General features: G+C 44.5%; 1 protein-coding gene across 1 annotated transcript in view; it reads right to left on the bottom strand.

Annotated features, from left to right (window-relative positions):
* The window catches only part of CLIP2 (CAP-Gly domain containing linker protein 2), a 55,815-nt gene that overhangs the window by 12,710 nt on the left and 17,982 nt on the right, over window positions 1–25,123 (bottom strand). The window contains exons 2-7 of the mRNA XM_062506941.1: window positions 22,651–23,189; window positions 12,575–12,699; window positions 7,990–8,203; window positions 6,899–7,096; window positions 5,663–5,766; window positions 4,066–4,126 (exon numbers count right to left, since the gene is read on the bottom strand). Of these exons, the coding sequence (XP_062362925.1) occupies window positions 4,066–4,126; window positions 5,663–5,766; window positions 6,899–7,096; window positions 7,990–8,203; window positions 12,575–12,699; window positions 22,651–23,189 (1,241 nt within the window). The remainder of the gene's footprint in view (window positions 1–4,065; window positions 4,127–5,662; window positions 5,767–6,898; window positions 7,097–7,989; window positions 8,204–12,574; window positions 12,700–22,650; window positions 23,190–25,123) is intronic.

Here is a 25,123-nt window from a genome sequence, read left to right as displayed (position 1 = left end):
AAGAAAATGGAATCTGGGATGGGAAAACATCCTTCTGCATTAGAAACCTGCTTCAGTGTTTTCCTGCATCAACTGAAGATACTTCCTAAAAAGCAAAACTCCCACCAGTACAAGGCCTTTGTACACACAGAGATTGTAAAGGTATTGCAATGATTCTCCACATCTTTCCTCAAGAATCACAAGGTAGACTGAAAAGAGTTGGAAGTTTCCATCCTTTTTTTGCTCTGGTGACAGTGTGAATCTTACACTATGTGGGGAAAAAAAAACAGGTCATACTGTACATAGCATGTTGTAAAACAAAAAATACACTGTAATGAAGAGATCAGGGAATTGAGATACCAAACTGCTCTATAAATCAGTGCTTTGAGTTTGAATAGCCCTGGCATGAATTTCAAAGTGATTTTTGTACAGTAAGACTCTACTCGTTTTGGCACAAGGAAACAGAACTTTTTTGGTTGGTTGGTTTTGGCATTTTTGGTTGGTTGGTTGGCAGTTTGTTTTCAAGGTGTTTTTTTGTTTTTTTTGACAAATGATTCAACTAAGCACAAGAAGTTCATGAAATCTACCCAAATCCAGGAGCACTGGCTCTGGGCATTGCTTCAGTGCCCTTCACTTTTAAAGATGAAGCACCACAAAGCTGCACTTGGTGGCAAAGCTCAGCACTCCACAACCACCACTATAATACCATGTACAATTCCCTATAAATAAAAGAGGAGAGGAGACACAGAAGGTGCATTCACACTCTGGCCTACACATTTTTTTTAGCTTACAAAAACCACATTTTCCTCAGAATTAAACTTAATTAATCTATCAAATTAAAAAGTTAATCTAGCAAAAAGCAAACAAATCTGGTCAGAACCATTTTTACCCCCTTTTTTTAGCCCCTCAATTTCCATAAAATTATTTGCTTCCCCCTCTTTCTACTGGAGCCAGTTTTAAGGATTTTCTGTCCTTCCCTACAATACAGCAAGGCTTGGCTAGTTGTGTACAAATGATAGAAATGGAAGATTAAAAAAATATGCTTTATGTTTGCAAAATATCATTGTACATGTATTCATAGATGGTGATATAACTACCATTTATATTCAGATAGCTCTGTATTTTATGTGCCTTATTTAACCCTTGGAGGAGGGGAAAAACGATTTGGATTCAAGAGGCTAAATATAATCAAAACTCCAAATTATATAACTTAATTGTAAAAGTTGCCTTATTGTATCCTAATTTAAAAAAAAAAGGCATTTAATTAATTAAATGCAATTAATTCTTCTCCCTGTAAAGCCCAAAGATTCTTATCTCTAGAGAGAGCTCCAAGATTGATTTTACTAAGAGGAATAAATACTGCATCGATACCAATTAATTAACTGGTGGCAGCTCATCAGATATTTGCTACCTAAAGATGCTGACCTATTAAAAAACTCACCTCTGGACTTCTCAAAGAGATTCTCTCCAGGCTCCTGAGGTTAACACGAGTGCCCACTCAAGCTCTCAGTCCCACCTGATATTCTTGCTCATTATCTATTAACCCTGCTATTTTCCAGCTTTGGAAAACACATGAAAACAGAGGAAAAACCCAACCAAACAGACAAAAAACCATGGGGAAAAAAGTTAGATTAACTGTTTCACAGTCCTTAAATCTTAGATTTACATTCAATCCTGTATTAATTTATGTAAATTGTTTTGCTAGTAGTAGCCAGTATGAGTCAGAACTTCAAATCCAAAGTTTTCCTGCACTTTGAAGAAGCCCAGATATGAATTTCAGATTTATTTGTAGCTATTAGCCTTAAATTACTGTTCACAAATTATAAACTGACTTCCCACTGCCATTCAAGGCGTGCTGCAGGATCCAGGAGATGAGCATGAGAGAGCTCCTTGATGAGGATAATATTTCCTGTAAACATGGTCTTCCACCACAAAAAGTCTTTCCTGAAAGCTTTTCCTACATTTGTTTTTCACCTTCCAAATCACTGCAGCATCAGCTGCCAACCAGGACCAAAAGTGGGTTGAATTCATAATTACATTTCAAGGCTAAATCCACAGCCCCTTCTATCAGAGGTCCAAACTACAGGCCACCAACACATGGACATCTTTGGTCAACTTACTTCCAAGGATGCTGTCTTCTGTGCTCAACACCCAAGAGCCCTAGATTTGTTCAAAGCATGCATGCTTTCAGGGGATTTAGCCAATCCTTCAGCAGAAACCCCAGAGCCAGGGACCACAGAGCAGAGAATCTATTCTTACCAATGTCATCATGTCTGTAACTGGCTGTCAAGTCAAAATAAACACTCCCCTCTGAATCCTTGGAAGGGCTGCTGGTATAAGAGAACTAATAAGACCAGAGGAAAGCAGACAACTGTCACTGGACTTTGCTTTTGGCTAGTTCAGCTCCAGAGAGAGATGCCAAGGGCTGTGCTTGCAACTACTGCATGACTTTTGTGATTTTACTCAACAAATATCAAGAACAACCATCTCCCAGGAACACACTGCAACATGAAGAAGCACTTATTCTCCTGATTTCCAATAGGAGATTTTGGAGTTGTTTTTTTTTTTTTCTCTTAGTTAATCACTTGCTTCTGGAAAGCTTAACTGTCTCTACAAAAAAGCAGGAAGGTGAGAATTAACTCTAGTGGGTCAATCATTCAGCCTGAGCATGCAAATTAGGCAGACAAGATGCAAAAACTGGTCCCAGCCAAGCCCTCTGCCAATGCAGGTGCTGGGGACGGATGTTGGACTCATGGAGAGCATGCCAGTTCCCTGGACCAGGGGAAATCAAGCATTCCTAAATGATTTGTTCTTTTGTACAGACAAGCATGGAAGTGAGGACAGGACCAGAATGTCCTGCTGAAAGCTTGGCCACGTCCCCATTACAAAAAAATTCTTTCCCAGCGCAAAGGAAAATTTAATCCAAGACTGAGTCCCAAAGTGAGAATGGGAGCCCTTATCCATAGCATCTTATCTTGCTAAGCATGGTGGCTTTAAAAAAAAATATATATCCAAACACACCATCTGGCCAGCCCTGGTCCCACTGCCATAATTACACAGCCAGGCTTAAGCACTTGGAGCTTACAAAGGGACAATTCACTGCTCTCAAAGGGAATGATGCACTCTAAAGCACTGTGGGAAAGCTGTCAGCTCAGGGATGAACAGGAATCTGATTTTGCTCTCACACAACAGGCAGAAACTGCACTTGCTGTGCTTCTGCAAAGGTCTGCTATCAGTGCACTGCTAATTTATACCCTGTCAAACATGTCCTTCAGCTCCTGGATGAAGAAGACAGGTTTATGCCAACAGGATCACAGCCACAGCAACATATCCATTTCCTAGTTTTCCCATTTTCCTGGGCTTTTGTTGCTATGAGTGACAGTGAAGCACAGGAACAGGGCCCTTGACATTTTCTGGCTGTTATTAACCTGGCATTCCAGCTAAAGAGATGGAAAACTCCCTTGATTTACATTTGGAGAGCAGAGCTTTGCTTTCACAGAAAGATTTTCTTTTCCTTTTTCCCCACGGAAAGGCCAACATCACTTCACCCAAACATCACTTCCAGTTTGCACAACGCTCACTGCAACAGCATCACTCTGAGCAACAGCCCTTCCCAGTGACAGGGTGTCAATCCTAGTGTCAAACCCACACTTGGGGCAGTGAGCTCCACATGAGGATACCTCAGGATACACAGCATTTTGGCTGGAATTAAATAGCATCCAATCAGGAGACTCTGTGTGCCCATTAGCTTCTAAGAGCAGGACACCACAGGGACAAGAACTGAACTGTCAATTAATTTCTAGAGTGGAAAAATGTATGTTCCAACACATTCAGATGTGAATTTGAATTTGAACATGGCTTGGCAACCCAGAGTGACAGATTAACTCCAGGCAGTTCCAAGTTTGAATAGTCATTGGGCACCACACCAAAGAACAATCCTCAGAGTTTATACCATGGTGTTCACAGCAGGTCCAAAACCAGCAGTGAAGTATTGTAAGAGGGGGGCAAAAAGTGGCAGAAGTTACTCAAGTGATGCCCCACATGCAACTCTGGACCCCGCATTTTGGCAAAATCATCAGGAATTACCTCCAGATCCCCTTTGGTAATGGATTCTTCCTCCACACGGAACTGCAAGTCCTCCACTTTCCTGGGGAAGGGAAGGGACACAAAGAGCAATCAGGAATACTCAGCTCAGCACCCTCTGTCTAAGCAGCCTTTGCACATGAACCTTTTCAATATTAATCAAGTTCTATGGATTACTGCAACCATGAATGGAAAGGTCATTATCAACAAATGGAAAAGCTGCCCAAAAACTATTGATAAGATTTTTGTGTTCTAAAACCACCCACCCAATATTAAAAAATCCTGTCATGGCCTGCAGAATGAAAGTCTGAGAGGAGAGGGATACCAACCACCTTTGGATACAAACAGTTCAGCAGAAACTGAGCAGCAAGACCCATGGAGCAAGACAGTTATAAGCAGTTTTCCACATACAAACATGAACTTTTTGCAAGGTACATCCTCTCAGACACACAACTACTGTTCTCTGACACAGGATCCTGAAAACAAGGAAACCACAACAAGGTTTCACTGGATTATTTAAACCTCGTTATCCTGCAGCTGAAAACTGGGCAATTCCTGTGCCAAATGCACGGGGTCCATGCAAAATATTCCAAGGGAATTGGCAGAGGGTGGGCAGTGTTTAATGTTTCCACAACGTGGGAACTATGAGCTACCCTGGCAAACAGAAGAGCCTTCCCCAAAGATTGCACAGGCCAGTCATGCATAAATGCACATAAAACCACACACATTAACACAGACATGCCAAGGAAACTCTTCTCTTTTGGGAGAGAGAAGCCAGTAACAGTAGAAAATAATTAATTTTTTTTGCTATACTTATCCCTCTTTTTCTCTTTACTGAATGAAAAAAAAAAAAAAGAAAGGCTGAGGATGTTTAGCCAGTAGCCAGATGTAAGGACTATGATTCTGTTACAGATAAAAATAGCTGTGAGTGTACATAACAAACTTCATAAACAAGCTTCCTTCTCTAAACCTCTTAATTAGAGGAGGGAGGCCTCTGTTGATATTTAGAGGAAAACTCAGCTGTCTTGGGTTAAAGGGCCTGCTGGAGCTGGGAAAGTCAGCTGCCTACGAGGAGTATGGGGAGACTTATGCATGAAAGAACATTTCATGCACAGAAGGGCCATCAGTCAATTGAAATCAACACTGTTTTCAGTTATTTAATACACTGAAATGTTTTTCTATTCCCACTGAAGAGTTTAATTATATACATGAAGTGTATAATCTGGACTCCAAGAATGACATGCAGATCTTCACTCTTATCCAGAGAGGAAATATATGCACCATGATATCTGCACAGATGGGGGCCTCTAGGGCGTGGGGAGATGGTGAATCACACCACAGTAAGGTTGTACTCCAGTTTGGCTTCCCTTCCTCACAAAGAACATCCTTAAGATCAGCCCATCACAAATGGAGGGGAAGAAGGGTTCTTCAGCAAATGCAGGTTGTACAGAAGGAGCTGTGATAACCCAAAGTGCACGTGCCTGTTTATGATCCAATTTTTATTCCATACCATATCCTTAAGCCAAAACCACCTGAAGGCTTTATCACTGTCCACACATGATAACTTCACCTCCCTCATACCCATCCACTCCTGCTTCACCTCTTCTCCTCTTCAAGCTGGTTCAACAGCTCAATTTTCTCCTTCTGCATCCCATCCACCAAGGCTCGTGCTCGCTGGAGGTTTCCTTCTGCCTCTGTGACATACTGGAGCAAAAAACAAGCCCAAGACACAAAAGTCAGCCATGTCTGAAGTAGTACAAAGCTGTTTAAGAAAGGGTCAGAACTAGGGAACAGAAAGTTTTGATGGTCGTTTTCAGAGGATGGTGTGGTAAGAGCACATCTTCCAAAGAATTCAGGATTCAGGGATCAAGACAACAAAAACTGCTCCATCTCCAGCAGCTGTAAATGAACCATGCTTCAGTGCCTCTCTGACCTGACCTTTTTGGAGAATCCAGATCTGATTAGAGTTAAGAACTTGAAGCCTGAAAAGTTCTGAAAATCTGGTCAGAAGTTACCAGTGCAATTCAGCCCCAGTCATGAAGCAAGAGGTATTTCAGACATCTGTTAATTCATTTGTTACTGATAATTACTGGGAAACACAATACACAAGAAAAATGTCAGCTTGCAGTTGATTTCCCAATTTCTTCTGCATTTCTGACAGGCAGGTGTGACCTACTACACAAATATACAGTGCCATCCCTACTCCCAGGCAGCTCGCTTGGATTTATAAGCACAAGTAAAGAATTTAGGACAGCAGCAGATGTTGAAGAACCACATACTGACAAAGAGCACAAACACAACTCTCTTCAAGCATTTTAATGCATAAAATATCCTCTGTACAAGTGCTTGTGCAAAAATAAACAAACACTAGCCTAATATGATCAGCCTGTTTTCCTTCTAGATTTCCTGCCTTTATTAATGTTATAAAAACATCCTCTCTGGTGGGAAAGCAGTGGCATATGAACTGAGCTGATCTTCTCAGCACCATAAAATCACTGCAATGCAGTCACAGCCACAGCCAAATTCAGTGGCTGAAGGGAACAAATTTGCCTTCCACTTGCATTTCATCATTGAAATATATTGATCCACCAGGCACAAACTATCTACTGCCTCTTATCTGGCACAGCCCTTTTCCTCCTCCTGGCTCAGCTCAGAGATAACACGTGTGACACTAGGAGGGCAGAGAAAGAGCCTCGACTTAACTCAGCACATAAAAGGCAGAAATTCAGAGCCCAAGTTTCAGACACAGTGGTAATGTTATGATCTGACACTTTCAGGGGACATCAAATATTCAGGTATTTGAGAGCTAGTAATAAAAAGCCATATCACCTCCTACCTGCTCGTGCTGGGCCTTCATGATAGCAATCTCCTTCTCCACCTCACAGATGTGGCTGGTGGCTTTGGCAACCTCTGCCCGCTCCAGGTCACGCTCTGCCAGCAGCTGTTCAATGTGCTGCTGCTTCTCCTTCAGTGCCTCCTGCAGGGCTGTGGTGCCAGAGATCTTCCGGGCATATCGAGAAGAGGTCTCTGTCAGCTGGGAAAAGAGTTAAAAACAGATGGGGTAAAGCTGTGTCCTTCCCAGTCTAGAATAGTTAAATCCAGAGCTGCAGTTCCAGCTCTGGGCCCTACAGGGGAAGTTAAGTCTGAGAAACATCTGGATAATGCTCACAAGCACAGTTGCTCTTCTGCACTGCAGTGAAAGCACCATTTCCCAAAGGACAGAACAGGATGGGAACTGGGTCAGGAAAAATTATCATGCACTGTATCATCTGCCTTCTTAGTTATATTTTATTGATGGCCTGCACCGATGAAATCCCAAAAAGTGAGCTCAGCTGGGTAGACTCATCTCAAGTGGAGACCAGTACAGGGTTATTTGATCCACTCCCAGGAATGACACTGCACCCTTGTCCCCAGCCAAGAGGACTGCAGGTGTTCTGCAGCAACACTACTGCAGAGCAAGAACTTTCAATAATATCACTGGCCTGCTTTCTGCCTGCTTGAATACCTGCCAAAACCCCAGGCATGTGAACCAGGACATTGTCACCCTGCACAGTAAGACAGTCACAGTAGGAGCTTTGCACAGCTGGTCAGTGGAGCAGCATGAGCAGGTGAGACTGGAAACAATGTCCTTTTTCTGCAGGGATCCCTTATAAACCTGCTCTTGACAGGAGAACTGAGATTCATCCCACTGGAAACTGCACTTCAGGTTCTTCAGTGGTCTCAGATGCTTGGTGCCCGTTACTTGGAGCCATGTCCATGGAGGGAGATTATTTGTAAGGTGGGTAGCACCATCCCATACTCCATTCCCCTCACCTCATGAACGGTGAAGGAGCAGCTGCACTGGAAGAAAACCCCAACCCTCCTGCTTTGTGAAGCTGGGTCACAAAGGTAGATTGAGGCTGCAGAGGCCATACAGGAGCTACTCACCAGCCCACTGCGGCTGGGCCTGCCCCCCACTGACGAGGCCACGGAGCTGACAGAGCTGATGGAGGAGCTGCTGGGGCTGTGGGTCAGGGCTGACACTCCCATGGCCATCCGCTTGCTCTTCTTGGCCTTGGCAGGGCTGGTTGATGGGAACCCGATCCGGATCACCTTGTGGATGGGAGCAAAGAGGCCAAACTTGGGTGGGCACTGAAAATACCTGGAATACAGGAGATGCACCAAGTGAGAAGTGGCAGAGCAGCCACCTCACCCAAGCCTTGCAGAATGGCGCTGCCAAGCAGTACAAGACCCCAGCCCACAGCCATCTCTAGGTGCTTTGCTGTGGCATTGTTTCCTATGTACAAGTAGTTGGATTATTCTCATTTCTAATTTAGAGTACTGGCAATCTCCATGTTTGCATTTATGTTGTTTTAGCAGGGAGACCTGAGGTAATCGCCAAGCACTAGTTGCTGTGCACTTTGATAAGATGCCAGGAAAGACAGAGCTGGTAGCCTGGAGAGCACATATCCCAGAACATAAACACAGCCACAGCACAAGCACTCCTTCCTTACCAGCCAAACTTCCCAAAACTTACCCTGCTTTGAACATAGTGATGCAGTAAAGTGTGTCGGCAGGGAGATGTCAGAAGATGGACAAGGCTCTACTCTGTGGAGCTCAGCAATGAGACAAGAGGCCATGAGCAGGAAGATCCAACTAAACATGAGGAAGAACTTCTTCCCTGTACAGTGGCCAAGCCCTCAACAGGTTGCCCAGAGAAGGTGCAGAGTCTCCCTCACTGGGGATATTCCAGAACCTTCTGGACACAATAGTTTGCCGTGTGCTCAGGGATAACCCTTCCTGAGCAGGAAGGTTGGACTAGATGACCAACTGTGGTCCCTTCCAGCCTGATCCACCCTGTGACTCTGTCAAATAAAAAGATCTGAATCACACAATTCTGTAAATGTTCCACACTGTAAAAATCTTTCCTACCAAAACAGGAGAAAACGACAGCTCAAACCTTCGAAGCTAAAAATACCATTACAGCAAACTCCAAAACCCAAACTCATGTGCCACCTCCTTTGGGTGGCAAAGAAACTGTTTCCTATGCAAAGAAACTTGGAAAGATGAAAGCAAGGAAAAGGGAGGATCAGATAATTAGAGTGCATGGTCTCTTCCACAATTGCAGTGAGCCCAGTGATTCTGTCTCTCCAGAGCCCTCTTCCAAAATAAAAATGAGCTACAACTCAGTGTCAAACCCTGGAAACTCCTTCAGGGCCTTGGCAGACTAGCATAAACCAAGGTTCATTTGTTGCTGGCCAGCTGCACTGCAGAAAGATCACCTCCAGTATTGTGTCCCCTACTTTCAGGGGAGCAGCCAACACTAAAAGCCCCTGTAAGAGCTTTTTCATAGGCTTCCCAGCAAGAACAGGACTAAATACTGGGTCATAAAACAATCTGTCCTATGTTAATATAAAAAAACCAGGTTTTAATGACTAAATTACGCAAATCCAGTTTTACTAGCACAAGTTTTCTCTTTCCAGATGTGAGCAGCTGTTTCCCCAACTCCCTTTTATTTTTAAGTGCTGGCAGCCATACAGCTGTGTCACAGGCAGACCCCTGTGTGCTTGGGAGGCCAGGGAACAGCCTGATCTCTAGCCAGATGAGAATAAAATTAATTTTTAAACATCACCTCAGATCCTTTTTTTTTCTATCACAAACTTTAAACAACCCCTCTACAACCCCAAATCTCTCAGCCTCCTTGACGTCCTGCCAACACAGGCCCTTGGGTTTGGAAAACCAGCCACACCACAGGTTGACCTCTTGCAAACCTGCCAAAGCCCTGCTCAGCATTATTTTCCCAAATTCCAGCAGGCACAGGCAGGCAAACAGCACCTTCCACAGCTCTGGTGTAAGCACAGACTGGTACTCTGGCTGCACAACAATCCCAAATGTTAATTCCCTTAAAAGCCTCTGACGGCTCTTAGCAAGTTCAAACTTGCATCACTGTGTCTGCCCATTTTCTTTCAGTCCAGATTGAAAGTGGTTGCAATTAACTTTTATAATTCAGAAGCGGGAATTGGGTCCAAACCACTTGGCAGAAAAAAAAAAATCTACATGAAAACCAAGAGCTGCTCTCACTGAGTGTGGAGGAGTTCTGTACTCATATTACAGAGAGGAAACAGGGTAGAAAAGTGGTGGTGTGATGGCAGTGCAAACTGCAGGTGAAAAACAGCACAGGAAATGTTGAAATAGATGGAAAAATCTTCAATGTCCAAGGCTGACAAACAATGCACAAATAAAAGGTCTGGGCAGTTAAGTGAGCAAGGACTCTGGAGCAGAGAGAGAAGGGAGAATGGTAAAATAAGCAGGTAACGTTTAAATTACTGGAGATGAGTACATGGAGCTTGCTTGGCTTTGTGGAATTGACACCAAACCAAACCACACCAGCACCTCTGTAGCCTCCTGGGCAGACAGGAAAGCAGATGCAGCAAACCTCAGTGCAAATCAGCATCTCCTGATGTACAGAGGGGCCACCCACAGTGATACCCTGTCCCCTGGGCCACTGCTACTGATCCACAGCCTGCAGGCAGCTTCCACTGAAGAGCCACAGCTGCTGGGAAATCCCAGCCCTAGAGCCTTCCCTTGATGCACATCCACACCTGAACCTGCAGGAAAATCAGTGACCCACCACAAATTTCAGCCAATACACCACCAACTCAAGTGGAGTTGCCTATGACAGCAAAGGTGCACAATGTCACCAAGGCTCCATGCTACCTCTGCTGCCTCCACCAGCCTCAGTGTCTTGAGCTGCAGTTTTGGCTTCCCTCTCCTTCTGCAGCAGGCAGTGCTGGGCTTGCTGGCCAGACCAGGGATGCTCACTAGATGGCAACCATCACCAAAACACAGACTCTAGAGTCCTGGACAGCCTCTGCCCAGGCTGATCCTGGCAGGACAAGATCAGGCCAGCCTCAAGAATTCCATGCTGCCACAGCAAACAGGGAAGATGACTGAGGGATGCCTGCATGCACCAAGGGAGTTGTTTTACTATGTTAGCTTCTCCAAACTGCTGCTGAAATGAGCACAAGAAAATACAAGAGAATCAAAAGGCTGGATGAAGGACACACATGGACAATGCTGCAGCCTTGCTCTAAAAAGTGTGAACAGAGGAGAAGCCTTTGCAGACAAGGCACACACCAGAACCTCAGCCAAGATACAGCAGTTTCAGAAGACATCCAAAAGTTGGATTTTCAAAACACAGCAAAAGTGTTACGAGGATGAGAGGCAGACAGCACTACACTCACATCTCCCTTTCCCACCTTCCACATGCACAGAGACAATAAATGATTTCTGAGCACCCTGAAAGTTTAATCTTCTAGATAGTTTTAATTGTATGATAAAGAAAGCAGGAACTTGCATTCGCTCCATGATTTATTCTCTTCCATCCTGGTTCTTTTATTTTGAGAACAGGCTGACATTCAGCCATCTGCTGCCAATCATTTACTGCTTTCTTGCCCTGACATTGAACAAGACAGCTTTTCTCTAAATTTAAATGAAAGCTGCTGGACAAAACAAGGCTGACCCAACATAAGAAACCATTATTAGAGAACCTGAGATCTAACAAGGCAGGAACTCTCAGCTCCTCAGTTTCAAAGTTATAGGGTGGACTTGATAATATCAAAGGTCTTTTCCAACCTAGTTAATTCTGTGAAAGATAAATCTCACCTCTAAAGCCAGATTGCCTTCAGAAGCTCCAAGAAACCAACAGTATTTCCCAGTTAAGGAACTTGTGTAGGACACAGAATCAGTTGCACCTGTATTTGAAGCATGACCAAAGAGCTGCTGTGTAATTCAGATTTGAACAGCACCAAGCTCAAGATCCAAGGCCTGGGTCATTCTGTTAACTAAATTCCCCATGAACAGAAAGAGCTTTCCAGCAAGCCTGTGAGATCTCCCTGCGTAGTTTCATAGGGACTAATATTGTCTTTTTCTGGAAAAGAAAATGGTGGAAGTGCCTAAGGAGTCAGAGGTGGTAAGATCAATCAGCAGACACCTATGACACTGCAGAATTAGTACAAGGAAAGAAAACAATCACCAATTGTTCTTTCAGTTCTCTGGAAATTTGTTCCCAGAAAGAACAGAATAAAACATTAAGCTGAGAAGAAAAGAAAGTAAAATCTTTGTCTTCTGAAGTTCTGACAGGGTGACTTATAGCACAAGAAGAAAGTTTATTATAGGAATGGGTGGTAGAAATTAGAGCTAATATAATTAACAGAATCAATTTCTAGCAAAAATTAAATCCTACTGTAAGTTATCTTCTCTCTATACTTTCTCCTGTTTCCTGGAGCCATTCAGGTTCCTCCTTCACAGCAGTTATCTGACCCTGCTGTAAAATGGCCCAGTGAGGAGGTTTGTATTGATCTCCCTGCAAGGCTATCCAAAAGCCTAAGAGACTCAAAATTAGACTCTTCCTCCCAGCCCACAATGTCCAACCAAACACAGCCCTAACTCTCCTCCCAGGTCTGATGGCATTTGCCCCCTGCCACCCCAGGAGGTGTGTAGGACCTGGGCTAGGGTCCAGAGCTCACAGTACCTTGTACCAGCAACTGCCCCATCATTCTTCCCCAGGGGTTCATCCAGCTCCACTCCACACCACTCTCCTTTGGCAAAATCCGTCTCTCCCACGTAGCGCACGACTCCTGTCTTTGTCCCACCGACCTGTCAGAGATAAGATGTTGGGCATTAGGAGATGGCAGCACTAGCACTGACACAAGGGGACTGAAGCTGGGACAGCTAGTTAGAGAGGGGGACATGACATCTCTATTTTCTGTTTCAGATCTGATGAAATCAGCAGATAGTTCTCACACCAAGTTCTCCCAGCACTAAAGTTGTCTTTCCAGTAACTACAAAGTGATTTTGGGACTGCCTGCCTGGGAGAGATCAGAGTAAATATAATGAAAACATATTTCAAGGTGTCAACTAATTGTACCAGGTTACTTGTGAGGCCACACAGGAGTCCAAGCCCTGCAGGCACAGCTCATACCTGCCTTGCCTGAAGAACCATGACCTGCACTGACTGGTTTTCAGCCCTGTGCTCATTCAGCCAACAGTTTTGAGCAATACTGGGACCTGACAGCAAGAGGACAGCTGAGCCAGAAAAGCATTGCTCCTCAGCTTGCTCCCAGGATGTAGAAACTGCTCAAAATAAGAGTTGTTCCACTTTTACCTACACTTCCTACAGCAATTCACATTGCTGACAAACTGCATGGGAGTGGGGCTCAGCTCACTGCCAGGCATCCTCCAGCAAAGGTTTCTTCCCCCACCGTGGAGAAATAAGAATAAATCACACCTTTTTCTCCTGAATTTACACTTACAGTTCTTAAAGTTTGCAGCTTACTGAGGAGACTCAAGGAGGGAAGTCAGGAACCTTGGGAGCTGTGTTTTGATCATTGCTCCAAGAGCGTGTGGCACTGAGCAGCAGCTGCCTCTGCACTAAACACTCCCACTTAGACACTTGGGATAAGAAAAGGAAGATAGAAGAGAAGGAAGGTGATTCTAAAGGCTCGTACTTCAAGCAAATCAGCATATGATCCAAGCTGTTTTAGCCTATCTCCGCTAACATCTAAATTCAAGGAAGAAAGCTTGAAATAAGTTCAAAATTAAATTTGCAACTTCGTCCTGAATCACTTGCAGTTATTCATTTTCTTAATATTAAATTGAACACAAAAAGGTATCAACAGAGTATTATTTTCCTACAAAAAACAGTGAGAGCTGAATGCAGAAGTCTCTGGGTTTCTGTGTTCCAGGGTGGGAATGTTACATTTACCAGTTCTAAATCCCTAAAAAAATTGTTTATGCAAAGGAAAAAAGAGTTTTCCTAGACTAAAAATAACTGCACCTTTATGGACTAAATAGCACAGTTCTGAAGTCTGGGTCCTACCTCCAGTCCTGGGGGGCTGCAGCATACAGCTTGAGTTATTCCTCTGGAATTTCTGTCTCTAGGGATTCAAAGCACTTCTGCTTATGGAAGAAAATCTTTGGGGATGTTCTCTTTGCTACAGGATAGAGTAAAATATTTGCCAGCAGGTAAAGGATCATAAGGAAACTTTCTGTTTCTGCACTGTGTCCAGGAGTAAAAAGACAATTTAATTTCAGTATTAGGCAAGTTACTGATTTGAACAGTTGCAGTGAATTCTTTACCTACCACTCACAGTTAAAAGTCAGCCCCTATTTTGATTGATTTGAGTTTATACAAATTTGGCCTCTTAATATTAATGCAATGATTTAATGCTACTCTAATACATTTCTTTAGCTGCAAGTTGAACTCAATGTAAGTGTAATTAATCTTAATGTCATTCACAGGAACTTACCATTGCTAATGTGCCCCCCAAATTTTATTTTTATTGTGTTTTAATTCCAGATGTTGAGTCAGATATTTTTTTTTTACCAAGCCATATAACCCTGACAGACTCTCATGCAAACCTTAAAAAAATCAATGAGCTCCATCCATCAGTGAGACCATGGCATCTGCTGCAGGGTCCCACTCTTCCAGCCACACAAAAGACCACTCAGTTATGAACCCATCACTATTATCTATTTGAGAAAGCTGTTTCCAACCGAGAGAGTAAAAAACTAGCCCTACTCAACTGATACAAACATTATTTATGCCAACACTAAAACTGGGCAGTAAGAGTACACCTAAAAGCCCCATGTCAGAGAAGACTCTAAGCACAGAGCAGGTCCCAAACTCCCCTAAACAGCCACTACTCCTTCCAGAGCAGTGCATTCCATTTTCACTTTCCAGCCTTATTTATTCTGCCATCCCCTCTGTAAAACACACCCTGCCATACAGCATCATGTTCTCCCCCAAGCCAAGGTGGACACATCTGCTCTCCAAGAGCCTGGGCTCCCCAGGTCCAACTGCCAGTGCAGTCAGAAGCCAAGATCAGGCTGTCACACTTTGCATGCCAGTGCTTGAGCCTCTTACTGAACTTCCCATTTTTTGGCAGCCATGCAAAAACTCTGATGGATGGAGAGTCCAGAAAATTCACCCATCTCAGACATGCAGATTTGTTCAGCTAATGCTGCTAAAATAAATAATGCTTTGAAGAAGCCATTCAACAGATCGTACCTGTGTATGAAATGGTCTCATCAGAACAGAATGTTTGATTCTATCAGACCCTTCAATAAATCAGAGGTATCACCTTGGGAGAGGACACAAGGCAGCCAGGGAAGTTAGTAATGGCATGGCATAACTCATGGGAGCTCACAGCCATCCCTTCTGCCCCTGCCTGGCTTGGATTTCACTATCTATAATCCAGGTGTGAACAGAAGCTGAGCATGGATGGCTCCTATGGCATGGAGACCAGAGGATTTCAACCCAGAACATCCCAGCTTGATGTTGGCATCAGTGCCACTCCAAATCACAAACTCCTCTATGGGGAACTTGTCTGCATCTCTCAGCCTGGCCCACTGGGCAGCCACAGCCACATCTTCAACATGCCTGATGTCTGAAGTGAGGCAAGGACAAAGTGGAGAGGGCAACCCCTCTCTTTGCTAAAGCCTGAGACAGAATTAACGAGGCTCAGAACCTGAGCACAGAAGTAACAAGGCTGCCACCAACCTCAGCTCAGACGTGTCACAGCTTTTAGAGTTGACAAGTTTCACTCAAAAATGAACAAAACTCCCAAAGCTTTTCTGAGAAGCCTTTAATAGTTACCTGACCAAAACTATTGCTGAGATTATTCGTGCCCAAGAGAATGGGAATTTATCAAATATAAAGAGTTATTGCTTCTACAGTTGTTTTGGGAAAAACAACAACCACAAAAGCCAAGCATAAAGAAGCTAAAAAGAGCTCTTTCAGGACGTTCCAAAGAATAGAAACAATATTGACGCAGTGATACTAGATTTTTTGTTTTGGAGATTATTCTTGACCACTGTCAACACTCCAAGTTTCTCCACTTCAGGTAAAACCACTTATGGTTAAGCTTAAACAAGCTTGTGTAGCCCTTCCTCTTCAGCTGGAGTTGAGCAGCCTCTGACCCACACACCTTGGAGCTCCTGGAACATTCAGCTCCAGACTGAAGGTCTCTGCCCCCGTTTTCATGCCTTTAATCAAAGGCTATCTTGCTAAATGGTCCCTTCCCCAATGAAACACCCCCAGTAGTTTCAAGGGACAGTCTTGGGCTTTACCTTCACAACAAAAAGAAGCCAAGGGTATTAGCAGGTGTGTTATCTACTGTTGAGTCAGAGCAGCAACATACAGCCATGAAAGGACACCTACACACCTTCCCTGCTAATTGTACTATCACTGACATCACATTTTACCACGCTTTTCCCAACAAAACGACAAAATGGGATCCAGACCACTGTCCCAGGGCTGAAAAGACAATGATGCTAACCCTTCCTGACACTGTCTTCAACAGAGCTAACATATCATTTAAACTATTTACCAAATTAGCAGCAGGACAGATCTCAATCTGACTGCTGTGAGTAACACCCCTCCAGCCTATGTTTGCTCTTGGCTCCTCATGGCCCTGCTCATCCCAGAGCAGTTTCTCCAAGCAAGAACCTCTTGAGAGCTGCCCTCACCCTATGGCCTGTAGGCTTTGCTCTGCTTACAATACACTCCAATACTGCTAAGGAAGAAGAGAAAAATAAAATTCTCTGTGCCTTTCAGGCCAACAGGGACTATCTCTGACCATGTCATGCACATTCAGGGATCAGCAATGGCTGAGGCACCTGCTTGATCATATTCCCATGCAGAAATCCAGAGATAATACTGTCCTTCTGTTTAATATTCTAATTTATTCATTTAAATTGATTTTCAAAATGTTTCCACAAGGCAGGGCTGCTGACCAGAGGGTGAAGGTGGGAACATAAACTGCTCAGCACACTCTAGTATGCCTCCTCTGCAGAGCTTCTGTGTTCCATGCTGGATCCCAGCAGAGCCCCGAGACTCTCCTTCTGCTCAACTGTGGAAGGAAGAAGGAAGGGGGCAGGGGAAAAGAGCACACCCAGGACACTTGCTTCACACTCTGAGGACCTTCAAGTACTTTTTGTGTGCAGCACATCAGCTCATCCCACTCTGTTACTGGATGATGCCAACAAGAATTTGATAATCACCTTTACAGGATAAGTGCAGCTTGTTCTGGTTTGAGCTGTACCTGCAGGCTCTATCCAGCCTGTAAATTGGAGCAACTATCCTTTCCCCTGGGGATAAACAGCTGGGTATATTTCCCCCTATCCATACTCATCCACCCACTCAAGGATTCTATTTCCACCCAAGCTGAGAGAGGCAGGAGCTGTGTCTTTCCATCATATACAGTTTAGCACTTCCAAGCATTGAAAATCACTGTACAATAATACTTCATGCCTTCGATTTTGGCAAAGGCATGGGCTGTGGTCCAGCCACTACAGATCACCTGATATAATGACCTGCAAGCAAGGGGATGAATGTATGAACCTATGGGAGATGTGGCCATCACATACTGGGGCCCTGTCCCAGCTACAGCTAGGGCCAGTGTACAGCAGCTGGTGAAAGGTGGAGAACTGGCTTGTGGTCAGGTTTATTCTGTAAATACAACTTACTTCCATGTGCCATCTGGCCACCAGCAGCTTTATCTGATCAGATAAATACCATGTCATCTGAGAACACCAGAACTGGCTTTTAGGGTAAGGGGAGAAGCAGCCAGCCAGTAATTACAGAGGCCAGCCCTCTGTATGTGAAGCTACTGGAATTTTTATAGTTTCTTTCCATCTAACCACTTACCTTTGTACCTACACATCCCCACAGCACAAGTCAGCATTGCACAGCAATGAGTCTGACAGCACTGTTGATGCAACACATTTCTGGGCATTTATCTATCAGGCACCAGTAAGAAAATAATATCCTAGGGAGGTGGTGTAAGAGCAAAGCCTGGAATTACAGCATCCCCTCCTGGGGCTGTCTCCAATACCAAGTCTGCCCATGTTAGTAACACAGTTTGCTCCACTTACAATTCCTATTTCCTACTACAGATACAGATACCCAGCAGATAAGGGCCAGGCAGTGTCTCAGCCCAAATGAATGGTTAGGAGGATGTGCACAAAGAGCCTCTAAAGGTTAATGTGGCACCAGGGCAGGACAGTTGCTTTGGGCTATTTATTTCCCTCTTTATTTCACTGCATAGAAACAGGATGGTTTAGGTTAGAAAGCACCTTAAAATTCATCTTGTTCCATCCCCTGCCATGGGCAGGGACACCTTCCACTACACCAGGCTGCTCCAAGCCCCATGTAACCTTGTCCTAAACACTTCCAGGGATGGGGCAGCCACAACTTCTCTGGACAGCCTGTGCCAGGGCCTCACCACCCTCACCAGGAAGATTATTTCCTAATATTTAATCTGTCAGTTATCTACTCTGTCAGTCTGCAGTCACTCCCCCTCATCCTGACACTACACACTCCCTATATAGTGAGGAAAAAGCTCTGACTAGGAGTCCCAGATGTCTTCTTGTCTCTTGAATCCTGCAAACAGCTGGAACACTGCACTTCCCAGTACCTGCCACAAATTTCCCTAGGGAAGAGATCCATCATTCCCACACTGTCATTCTGCTACATTCTCTAGTCACAACACAGCAACTGGTGGTCTAAAGGATGGAGCTCTAAGCAGGCAGTGGAATACAAAGAATCCAGCGTTGGTAGAATTACAGAATGGGATCCTTCCTTCTTTTCTGCCCGATTAGCAATAAGGGAATATGCCTGGTGATTGTTTGCCTGAAAAAGGCCACATAGGAGCATTGCTGCACTTCTAGGACTCCACAGACTGGGAGAGCTCCAATGGCCAACCAGGAAAATAAAGAGCAGGAATCCTTCCTTTGTAACACCTTGCATGCCTTTCCAGCAGTGAGGCTTCAGTCTCAGGCACTGAAATAGCTCAGGGACTTTGGCAGCAGAGCAGTGAGTTTTCTCTGCCCAAGGAGAAGGGCTCAGGAAATTCTTTGTCACTCAGGAGGTTCAATGCTTTCTGCTGCTCAGGGCTGGCCGAGCAGGGCTGTGGCAGGGACATCTGGGGGAAAACTGAAAAAAAGAACTTGATTAGTTTATTCATGAGTGCTTTCTGTCATTTGCCAGGAGCTGCAACACACTGCAGGCAAAAAACCAGTTTGCAGCAGACAGACAAGATGATTAAAACCACACGCTCAGGGGGAAGACCAGGATCCATTTTCAGCAGCCTAGGCAGGCTCCACACAGTCCTGCCCAGCTGGAATGCTGCTTCATTGATGCTCCCTGCAAGTGCTGATGCTTCAGCATTTTCACTGGCTTTGAAGATCTGCAAGTTTCAGCAAAATCACATACCTAGAATCCATCCGTAAGGTATCTGGGGCAATACCCCTCAGCAACTGAACCAGCTACTGGGATGTAACCTGGCCCTTAAACAGTCTTATTTATTACTCCATTTCATTGCTGAAGTGCACAATTCCAGTTAGGAAATACAAGCATGGCTAAAGGGCAGAATACCTATTCTAAGAGGAATTTTTTTGTTTCAAATATTTTTAATTTAGGCTGACATATAATAAAACCACCTACTTCCCCAACCTCTTCAGAAAGCAATGGCATCTAAGGGGGAATGAGTTCAGCTGATAAGGAGGCCTCTCCACAAAGAATGCAAAATACATTTTCTTAGGTGAAAAACCAAGCAGAAGTTCCTCCCAGGCAGAAAATGCTCCGCTGCTGTTTCCATCCCTTCTTCCCCTGCAGAAATGCAATAAGCCAGCCTCACATTCACAGAACTTCAGCAATTATCCCATTTTGGGAGCTCCACTGTCACTAAAGCAAAGGTTAATTGTCCCATATTTATTTGCCAGACTTCAAGAGATAGACCTCTACAATATTAGTGGATTTTTCATCTCTTTAATGCAATTTTTACATCTCTGGGAAAAAGCCCAAGTGCCAAAGGCAAATATTATCTAACTCTTCTAATGGAAAGCTTCTAATGGAAAGCTGAAAGTCACTTTCTGCAACTGCTGGAGAGTCAGAGAGGGTCTTGCAACAAAGTAACTGAAAAGCAAAAATATCTTCAAGCTATAATGGACTTTAATGAAGTTAAAGAAAGGCACCATCAGGAAATGGCCCGAGAGCCAGGTGTCCATCTGGCCACCCTGGAAGGGCCCCCTGCAACCTTGTGCTCCATCACAAGAAATCACTAAAAACATTCCCTCATTTGAAAAGCCTTTGGTGGATTCTGTACATCTAAAAGCCACTCTCAAAAATATACTCTTTCAGAAAAGCAAACACTAAGAGCAATAAAGACAACTAAAACTGTACCAATCCATAGAGGATGAATAAAGGTTTGCTCTGAGGGAACTCAGAATACATGAACAATAATTCTGAATTAACCTAATACCCAACATGATTAACTGACACCTCCCATAAGTAAAATAAAAGCTGCCAAGCACATGTGAATGAACCATAACAGCAAATTATTTCTTCATGTTATTATCTGTTCTTTTCCTGGATCTTGATGACTGTGTGCAAACAATTCCTGATGTTTCTGTAAGATGAACACTCCTGCTAGAACCAGGGAGAGACTAAACTTAATCCAGGCTCACTCTTTTGGAGCTATTTATTACACTAACAAGTCACAGCACAAACTTTACCTAATAACATCTGAGGTGGATAGAATAGCAGGCAGGGAAGGCAGACTTTTAAGGATGCACCCTCATTAGTAGCAAATTCTAAATCCAAACCATTCCCAAAACAACTCAACAGAAGCCTGGGGAGAGATGCTCCCAGGCTGTACACTGTGGCTGTGCCAAAATTCACTCTTGGGCCCCCACTGGGGTGAGCAGACTGGTCAGGGAACAGGTCCTGTCTCAGAGAACTTATGGTCAGAAGAAGAAAAAGGTAAAACAAGTCTGGGGAACATCATTCCACTGCTCGCATGGTTCAGAAAGAACAGAGCCAGGTTTACCATAGATTTCATATTTTGCAGTTTGCCTTCTAATGACTGCTGCTTCTAAAATCATAAATTCTCACCTGAACACTCCCTGCACTCTCTGCAGGAGGTAAAAGATAAAATGGGAGCAAATAAACTCATCAAAAGAGGACAGATCCTCAGGTTCATTTTTCCCCATGTGTGCTGCTGTAACACACCAACATGAAGCACCAAGGCTTGTGCAAACAGAGAACAGGGCTGCCACCTCTCCCTGCCCACCCTGTCCTGGGACTGCAGGGACAGCAGCAGCTTTGCTACCAGTAGGGATGGGGAAGGATGAGAGGCCAACTCTGCTGAAATCAGGAAGCAAACAGACCCATGAGCAAGTGTCAACTACTGTGCACATTTTGGGGAAAATCTGAGAAAATTAAACTCTCTCAACTCTATAAACCAACATATTTGCACTAGGTTTACTAAGCATCAACCAGTGAGCATAAGCAGAACCAATCTTCATTTTCTGTCCTCTGAAAATAGCCAACTTTACATTTATATTTTATATAACTGAAATAAAAGCTATTGGACAGCTCAACACTAGACCCAAAAGGACATTTGAGACTGGCTCTGACGGTCCCTGCACACATTCCTGATTCACACTGACTATGGAGCCAGCTCTACCAAACACCTGTCATCAAACAGATGTCCAGTCTGTCTGCCCTCCCCACAACCACTGCTGGTACTGGAACCAGGTGCAACACTACATGGGTAACTTTAAATGGGATTCAGATTATCCAGGATGTGCAAAGACTGACCCCTCTGCAACTTGTCACAGTTGTTGGTCAGAACCACCTTTACCTTATAGATCCAGAGATGTTACTGGGGATACAGTCACAACACATCTGTGCTCAAATGCTTTGTATCACACACACTAACAAAACTAAACTCTCTTACAGAGCTGCAGGACAGAACTCAGTCTTCCTATCATTGATATAATTCTTTGCCTTCTCCACCTCCTTTGCTAGGACAAAAATGATAACAAACTAGGTGGCAAACTTCCAGTAAGCCATTCCTAGTAAAAGTGTGGCATTTTGGCTTAGTCATCAGGTAGTCTACTTCAAATAATGAAAATAACAACAGAAATCAGATGTGGATAACTCATCCATTGCAGCAGTGACCTCTCCCAAAGTCCTGCCATCTTCTAAAAATCAATGGAAGTTCCTTTCTGTACAGGAAAGGAGTTTGTGTCACGTCTCACATAAGAAAACTGAACCACCAGAAAGAGTGACCAGTAGGAGAGATTCTTGTAAGTCCTTTTAGGCTATGTACAGCCACATGCAACAAGACACTGCTGCAAATTCCTTGAAAGCCCAAGTAATACATTCCATTATGGAATACCATGAGATTAGAACATAATAAATGAGTGTGCTTCCATTTCCCTCATATTTCAGTTGTTCTCTCTCTGACATCTTTCTACAGTTCATGACTTGTCCAATACAAGAAGTACTTTGGAACACATGCACCAATGTGAAAGAGAGACATGTCCAGATGACGCAGCATCCCAAATAACAGCATCCCAAATAACATCAACAGTTTGATGCCTACTTGGCCCAGGCCTCTCCCAAGACCACGCTCCATCCCATACCTCACCACCAAGCCTGTCCTCCTTTGGTCTGGTCCTGAAGCTGACCAGGAACGCTCAGCAGGGGGATAAATCCGTGTCCTTTTCCATTCCAGGGGGACCCCACAATCAACTCACCAGCACACGATCTCCAAGCCGTAAGTCCTTCTCCCCTTTTTTCACAGACCCGCTGTCCGAGAGGTTCGATCCGGACTCGTTGCCCGTCTTCATGGCGCTGTTCAGGACGCTTTCCCGCAGCGGGATCACGCGGCTGGACAGAGGCGGCGTGGCCGTTCCCGAGTGCAGTGACAAGTTCTGAGCAGTCAGGGAGTCCACGGAGGGGGCGTCGCTCCCCGAGCCCTCAGCCACCGGCTGCCGCGTCAGCTTGGACGGTCGCGTAAAAATCCCCTGCAGCGGCTGGCACTCGAAATAGCGCACTCCTCCGACAGAGCCGTCATTCTTACCCACCGGGTCATCCAGAACAACCCCTGCCCACTGGCCCGGAGCAAACTGTGTTTCCCCAAGGTACTGGATCACACCTGGTTTCACTCCATTCACCCAGACGCGTTCGCCCACCACAAAGTCTCCCAGGAAATCATCGCCCACCTCGGCAACCTTTGAACCCGACTTCTCGGTGCTGGTGGTGGACGTGGTACCCTGTTTGTGTAAAGGTGAGCCTGTGAATCAAGGAAAAAGAGGTTTTTGGTATAAGGAGCAATCCTAGAAGGAAGCCAAAACACCAGGAAAAGGTGTTTACAGAAAAGAAACATCTGGGACAACAACTTAGATTGCAGGTGTACACCCTGTGAAGATTAAACCTGAGTGATGCCATTACTTACCTTCCCCAGCAGGAAAGCAGCCTGCACAGAATCTCCATCTGCTGCCCAGTTTCTGCAGGTCTCATGCAGAACATAAAGAAATGACCCTATATCTTCATCCCCTTTACAATATCTCAGCCTCCTTCAAAGCCCCAGAGGGGGCTACACTAGTATAGATAAGATCAAAAGCACAGGAGTGCTTAAGGACCAAAGAGAGCCCAATGAACTGCTGCTTTGCAGAAAGAAGGAAAAAAAAATAAATCAATATACATTATATATATTTTAAAAAGTGATGTTTTAGTACTTGGCACCATGAGAACCCCATTGAGTGTCCCACCAATGGCACTAACAGCTCCTGTAGGACCACACAGCAGCCCCCACAAATTCCCCATTTTTCCCAGCTGCTGCTGTGCCCCTTGCTGAGCAAATGCTGCAGCAAGTAGACACCTGGGCTGTGCTCAATATGAAGAGCATTTCTTTAAACAGGAAGCACCTTACAAACCTTCATGCACAACCTTCCAGGGCCACACAATGTGCATGGAACTCAATATAACTGGCAATAAAGAGTGCCCTTCTCCCAGCATCAGCCTTTCAGCAATTCCCTGCTGTCTGGGGAAGGAACACTGCAGGTGATGCTGATATCCACTGTTCTGCTCGCACTTTCCAGGCAGAGCCTTGATCTGCCACACTCTCCAAAACACAAAAGGGGACCCTTAAACACATGACAGGTGCCTGAATGGGAACAGAGTCAAGCCAAGCAAATGAGACAGGAGTGACCCAACCCTTGCTGACCCCACTGTCAAATCCTCCTGTTACAAACTTTGGGCTTTCAGCCTGAGTCCCAGGCAACAAATGACAAGGACACATGAACTTCATTAAAACTCTCTGAGGGTTAAAGCAGGAGGTTGAGAAAAGCCTTAAAAGAAACCACAATAGAAACTGAGGAAATGAGCTTGCAAAGTAAGATCCAGCAAGTCACATACCATGGACCTTCAGCCATCCTCAGCTCTCATTAGCCCTGAGGTCCCAAGTGTGGTTCTCCCACACAGCTGGTGTGGGGTGTTTGCAGGAGACTTGGTCCCACATATCCTGTGCTCAATGAAACATCCTTGGACTCTTCAACTGAACTTTCTGGCTGCCAGAAAAGGCTAAAGCAAACTCAGGAAAAAAATTTTATTTGCTACCAGAGAAGGCTGACAGAGGACACCCTGAGCAGCTGCAGAGACAAGCCAAACTTGAGTGCTTATGTGCAATGAACTGTGAGACTTGTTCAGCCTCAGCCATCACTGAGGCTCAGTCTGAAACACTTCTGCAGCTATTTCACAAGTAATGGGTCTGACAGCTCAGGCTCAGCTCCTAGAAAGAACGTAAAACATAAAAGCTCTCAAAGCAAGATACTTCAAGGCTTTGCTAGAGGTCTAGGAAAGAGAAAAAAAAAGCACCAGGGCAATAGCATAAAGAACTTATTTTCTGCTAAATCATTTGTGTTACGAGGATCAGTTTTGACACTGGTTCTTATTAGACTCCAGAGTCAACACCTGACAAATTTCTAGGTCCATGAGTTTGGGGCCCCTGGAAGCAGTAACTCTGTCTGGTCTGAACCTTTATCTGAACAGGAAGGGAACTGCAATTAAGGTGTGATTGTACAAACTCCTCATGAACAGAAGTACCTCGAACCAGCTCACTGGGCTGGAACTGAACAACTCTTGAGATCAGCCAGAGGGGACATGCACAGCATAACACATGGGGAACGTTCAAGAAAATCCCATGATGGGCACAGGAAGGCCAGTAAA

The sequence above is a fragment of the Cinclus cinclus genome, chromosome 22 (genome assembly GCF_963662255.1).
Source record: "Cinclus cinclus chromosome 22, bCinCin1.1, whole genome shotgun sequence".
NCBI lineage: Eukaryota > Metazoa > Chordata > Aves > Passeriformes > Cinclidae > Cinclus > Cinclus cinclus.
The sequence above is the reverse complement of the archived record's forward strand: the minus strand, read 5'-3'. Positions and strand labels throughout refer to the sequence as shown.